Source organism: Sciurus vulgaris (assembly GCF_902686455.1).
Source record: "Sciurus vulgaris genome assembly, chromosome: 6".
In the NCBI taxonomy this organism is placed as follows: Eukaryota; Metazoa; Chordata; class Mammalia; order Rodentia; family Sciuridae; genus Sciurus; species Sciurus vulgaris.
The window spans coordinates 83,252,049-83,258,048 of record NC_136466.1 but is presented as its reverse complement, the minus strand read 5'-3'; the positions used below and the strand labels follow the sequence as shown (position 1 = coordinate 83,258,048).

The window sequence follows — 6,000 nt, the reverse complement described above, 5'->3', positions numbered from 1 at the left end:
TGCATATAATTCTACTGGGAAACCTAAGTGCGGAATAGTCCAGAAATTTCCCTTCAAGTGTGCACACTGTCAACAGATGAAGCAGGAGGACAGGCCCGACAGGGCACCTGTGAAAGCATTTGGTTTTAGGTTAGGGGTTCTAGGAATATTAATGGAAAATCTCACAAGTATATTAAAAGTTGGGTTACCAAAATTTTGATAGTCATAGGCTAGTCTTTGGAGTTCTAAAAAGTAAAAAATCTGAGGCATATGACCCAGGAAGCCTGAAACTACACCTGTCCCTCTCTCTTAAGTCCTCTTAATGTAGAACCTGATGGGTCTGTCCAATGTCCTCTGCACGTGTTGGCAGTGAGGCGAAGGGACAAGAGGCATTTTTTTTCTGAATGGTCCACAGAGATGTTGAGTCTGTACATAAGCTGACAATGAAGCTAGTAATATTGATGATCATATTGAGAGTTGGCTAGGGCAGCCCACTGTTACAGCACTTTTTATACATTACCTATTGAATTTTCATAAACATGAGATATGTACTATCATTATCCTTATTTATGGATGAGTTAACTAAAGCAAGGAGAGTTCACATAGTCTGTCTAAGGTCATAGGCAAAAAGTGGCAGCGCTAGACTTTGAACTAGGGCCTGCTGGCTGCAGAAAGTATGATTTGAACAATTTTTTCCTGGCTTTTCATAATGGAAGTTGATTGGTAGCAGCCGGTAAGTATGGCCCATAGCAGGTGCTCAGTGAGCCTTTATTGACTGACTGACCATTGAATTTGTGGGTGATTCTACTTGATTTTCCAAAAGGCTAACCCCACCAAATGTGCAGTCCCGTGCTGCAGGAGGTTGGCCTTCCACTTTCCTCTCCCTATTACATCTACTGGAGATGGAAACCTGGTGAATTTGGTGGTATTCTTAATCTTAGAATCAAAAAGTGTTTTTTTTTTCCCCCTTTTTGGGTCACATAACTCTTTCAGAATTACATAAAAGCTAAAAATCCTTTTCATAAAAAATACCCACCCACAAAAAATTTTTGCATTATATCCAGGATTGTTTAGATCTTTAGAACCATCTAGGAAAAACATCATAGTTTTGGGGTAGTGTCTCTAAACTTTGAATGTCAGCACAGTTCATTTTCAAACCATTTATGTGAATGCTTGATTCAGAGAAAATTGCATTCACATTTGATTGAGGTATTTGCTTTTGTTTTCCTGCTCCAGGGGAAAGCTCTGTGCCAGTGTTACAGTTGGCTGTGGTCACTAGCTGGCTGCCTGGTAACGGCACAGTTTGTGCATTCCATGGCGAGGCTCCAGAAAGGCAGAAAGCACTGCTGGGGAGCGGATGTATGAGCCCCAGGTTTCCGACATGAACATTACCAATGCTGCTGCTGAAAGACCTCATTATTATCATGGCAGATACTGGGAGAACAAAGGGACCATTTTCAGCACAGAGGGCTATCTGTTGTTGTTAATTGAATATTTTTTAATTATGGTTTTAAGTTGCTCAGAGTATTCATGTCTCTTTTGGCATAAGTTCATTAAGGAGCTTCTCTTAATACATCCACTGGGTAGCACATCCTCACACACTCATAAGCCTCCTTTATCTGAGTTATGTTGAACAACAGATGCAAGTGTAGTCATTGTTTGAGGACTTTTTTTTTTTTTTTTTTTTTGCCAAGAAGATATAAGAGAGTATAGGAAAAATGACATGAATTTGGATATCTGTTTTGCATTTAAGATTCCCTGGAAAAGAGTGTAATTTAATTAAAATGAAGTTTTTCCATGAGATTAGAGAAGTAGAAACATGATTTATTGTTGGAAATGATGTGCTAGTCAGCTGAAGACTAGAGGTGTCCAACTTTGGGTAATGGGTGGTTTCCTTTGTGAAGCTATATCTCACTTTTCTGGGTACAATGAGGAGGAGAAGGGTGAGTGAGTGAAAAAATTCAATAGAGATACAAGGACCCTGATTCAGTTCCAGGTCTGCCATCAAAAACATGTGTGATCTTCAACAGGCAATTATCTCCCTGAGCTTGAGCATTGTTGAAAAGAGGTGTTGAACTGTCAGATCCTTGTAAGCTCGAAAATGCTATTTTTTTCTTTAATTTTTCTTTTATTTTCTTTTTAGTATTTCATTGGTGTATTATAATTATATATACGTAGTAGTGGAATTCATTGTTACATATTTGGATATGCACACAATATAATGATACAGGGAATGCTATGTTTTCTTTCCTTCTTCTTTTTTTTTTTTTTGGTGAGTTGAGTCAAAACACTTGAACCTCACAGCTGAACTCCTTGAAATCTGTGATCCATGTTCCATTAGCAAGGTCACGGTGCTTCAAATACATCACAACATCTTGGATACAGCAAAAGGATTGTTCCATTCAGAAATGAAGCCAATGCTTAGAATTTCTTTTGACATTCTTACTTTCAGCATCAAGAGCACAGCATTCTTGATTTATTTTGTGTTTGTCTTGTGACAGAAGTTCAGGTAGTGAGACCCATGTCTTTCAATCTTCTCCCCTAAATTCAGTCTAATTCCTTATTGATTTTTCTACCTACAGTTGTTATCATCTTTTTCATCTGGGAAGTCTTGGGAGGCACTTGGGTCTATTAATTGTAAAATAACCTGAGAGAGACCTTGTTTAGCTGAAATATTTACCCATCGTTTGAGCAATTTCATTTCCATGATCTTAATTTCCCCAAATATCAGCTTCCTGCTTCATGGTTGAAAACTTCTTAGGAAGCTTACAGCCAAAGCACAGAATATAAAAGATAAAATAAACGAATGTTTACTGTATTTATTCTTTCAAGAGATGAGAGTAGGGGATCCTATTATATTTTGATGCTGACGTATGCTACCTGAAGGGAGAATAACTAATAGAAGTGGTATACCTGAACTTCACTGTAAGTATTGGTGCTTTGGTTTAAAGGCAAAATTATTATCTCATCACAAAGTTTCAGTATACTGGAGAAATGCTCATTTGAAAAACCGTATAACAATAAATATTTTGTTTCTTCCTATAGTAAGTTGGTGATGACCCTGTGGATCCTTCCTCTTAAGACCCAGGTTTCCTTTCACATTCTGGTCTCCTCTAAGGGTCGATTCATGAAATCTTGAATAGCCTGATGCAAAGGAATCCATTTTTTGATAGATGTTTGCAAAGCTGTAATCCAGCTGCAGAAAACAACAACAACAACAATAAACAAACAAACAATATTAGAACAGGCCATAAACCAATTGTGCTGGACTCTGGAGATATGAAGTGTTACAATATCTTTTAATTTATTTTCTAATTATTTTTCTTGGTTGCTTAGCTTGAAATTAATAGGATAAACCATGCTCCTTAGATTCTGAAGTAAGAAGGTAAAATACCACATGTGAACTATGCAGTGATAGTGATGAAATTTGCTGATGTAAACAGTAGAATCTGAAGAAAGTATTTATGATGTTTGTAAATAGTGATTAATGGAGCTATAGGTTTCAAAAATTGTTGTTAGTATTTTATTGTTTCTATTTAATTTAAAACTTAGTTGATTAAATGTAGAGTAATCCAATATTACAATATGGGCAAAATGTTTCTTTATTAAATTAAATTGGTAAGCCACAACAAACACTCCAGTTGTCTCCTTTCTTCTCCTCTCCTTTAATTTCTTGGATGATGTTTTATAAACATGTATTCCAAGGACAGGTGCTAACTTAAAAAAAAAAAAAGAAAACACCTCCAACAATAACCAAAACCAATGAACCACAAATCTTTCCAGCAGAATGTCTCAGAAACACTAACAGGTTAATGTGCTTTGTGATTCTCTGAGAGGAAAATATGATTTGTGTTATTTCCTGAACTTATTTTAAGAATAAGTAGAGTATCTTGTGGATCCAGAGTTCTGTGCACTTTGTGACACTATGTTGTTATGCTTTGAAATATTTCTATAATGACTCAATATTTTTCTCACTGATAAAATCTCCTGTGAAATTAACAGTGAGAGTCAACCATTCAACCTCCTCTCATAGAGAAGCTGGTGGATTTCATCAGATGAGCCTATCCTGTTTCAATTATTCTTCATTTTCTCTGATATGCTAGTTGAAACCATACCCAGGTAGCTTACTTTACCTGTTGCAGGGTTGGTAACACATGCTCAGGTAGAAGATTCTGGCAAAATATCTAGTGGTTCTATACTCACTCTCCTCTAGCCCAGCCTTAGGGATGAGACAAAGTTCACACACTGGAGAAGGCCTAAGAGATTCCTAAATCCCTTCCTCAAATGGTCATGTGGTGGAGATCCCTGAAATCCCCCTTTTAGAGTTATATTTCTTTGGGTTCAAACAATGTGTCTAGTTCTTGCAAATGTCTTGGAAATGTCTGCCAAGTTACTGGGAATTTCTTTCTTATATTCTTGTTTCCCACACAGCTGTAAAAAGGGTCTGGATGAGGTGCAGGATGGTCATGAAACAAGTGAGAGTAGGGATGGGAGATAGAGGACACTGGATATCTTGGGGATTGGAGTTGGGTTATGAAGACTGAAGGGGTAGAGAATACTTTTAGTAACAGAGAACATTCCCTCTGTCTCAAGATTTTGTCTCTGTTAACTTACTGCTTTTCTTTTTCAGAGTCATTATGAACTAAGTTCTATTTTTTGCATGCCAACATGGATACTGAATGTGTCACAAATTAGGTTCTATCTCCGTCAGTGGCTTATAATTAAAGGAAGCCACCAACCACATGTAACTTGACATATTAAATACAAGTGAAATAAAATCTGTGGATTAATAAATTACAAGAGTTAACAGATTATAGTGTTAGTTGATACATTATGTTGAAGCCTGAGTTAGCAACTGCCTGGGGAAGAATTGAGGACCACTACTTTTCCATTTGGAAAAAAAAAAAAAAAGAAAGAAAAGAAATCTTTTAGAATAGTTATCTAAGGAGGCATTGAAAGAAAAAAAATCCTAGGAAATATTAACTATGGAGACTGCAAAGAAAGGGAGGGATTTAACTGAAGATGTGGAGTTGAAAAATAAGGACAAGGGTTTGCTAAGAAAACCTTGTCAGGACTGATAAAGAAGAAGAAATATGAAGTCCTTGGCTTACCGCTGGTTTTCTGTTTCATTTTCTGCACAGAAATAGAAAGTCTTGAACTCTTCTGATGGAGGTTCGAGTTCAATTACTGATTGTTTGAAGTTATGGGTCTGTTCACTCACCCTATATCCTTGAAGATATAGGCCACCTACAGAGCATAAAAAAAATTAAGCATGTGAGAATAGGAAAAGAGTAAGAAGGAGAAAAGATGTCTGAAAAGGTGTCAAGAACATTTTGGGTGTGAGGAACCCTCTACTCCAGCTGTCTTATTTCACAGGTGAAGAAACTAAGACTTCACAAGAATATGTCATTTTAGGTCACACACTAATTAATGGTTAGTAGCAAGATTGGTAATAAAATTTGAATTTCTTGTTTTCCATTTTTGCCATCTTCTTACTACATGACCAGTATTTAGCTTTGGGTAACTGTGCTTAAACTAGTTTCTTTATCTGAAGAACATATTTTGAAATAAAGTTTTCAGCATCAAAGAGTTTCACCTGGAATATCACATTAGAGGGAAATTAAGTAGTATTTGCTGGGGCAAATTGTTAAAATATCCTTCCTGAAGAATAAAGATCTCCAGCAGTTCCTACAACCAACACAGACTCTCACTTTCATTGCAAATATGCAAAGCACATTTAAAATATGAACCCATAGGGTGATATGAAGAGACAACTTGAATTAGGAATGAGAATAAGTGATGTATCGTATTGTATTGTATTGTATCGGGATTGGACCCCAGTGTTTTACCACTGAGCCACAGCCCAAGTCCTTTTTATATTTAATTGTGAGGCAAGATCTCACCAAGTTGCTTAGGGCCTTACTAAACTGCTGAGGCTGGCTTTGAACTTGTGATCCTCCTGCCTCAGCCTCCCTAGTTGCTGGTTTTACAGGTCTGCTCCTCCATACCTGGCACATGATT

At 36.9% G+C, this 6,000-nt stretch overlaps 1 protein-coding gene across 1 annotated transcript in view; it reads right to left on the bottom strand.

Moving 5' to 3' along the window:
- Positions 1–2,220: 2,220 nt before the first annotated feature.
- The window catches only part of LOC306664329 (uncharacterized protein), a gene marked incomplete at its 5' end in the record, with an annotated part of 117,379 nt that continues 113,599 nt past the window's right edge, over positions 2,221–6,000 (bottom strand). The window contains 2 exons of the mRNA XM_079145159.1: positions 2,221–3,175; positions 5,091–5,226. Coding sequence (XP_079001285.1) covers positions 3,076–3,175; positions 5,091–5,226 — 236 coding nt within the window. The 3' untranslated portion in view covers positions 2,221–3,075. The remainder of the gene's footprint in view (positions 3,176–5,090; positions 5,227–6,000) is intronic.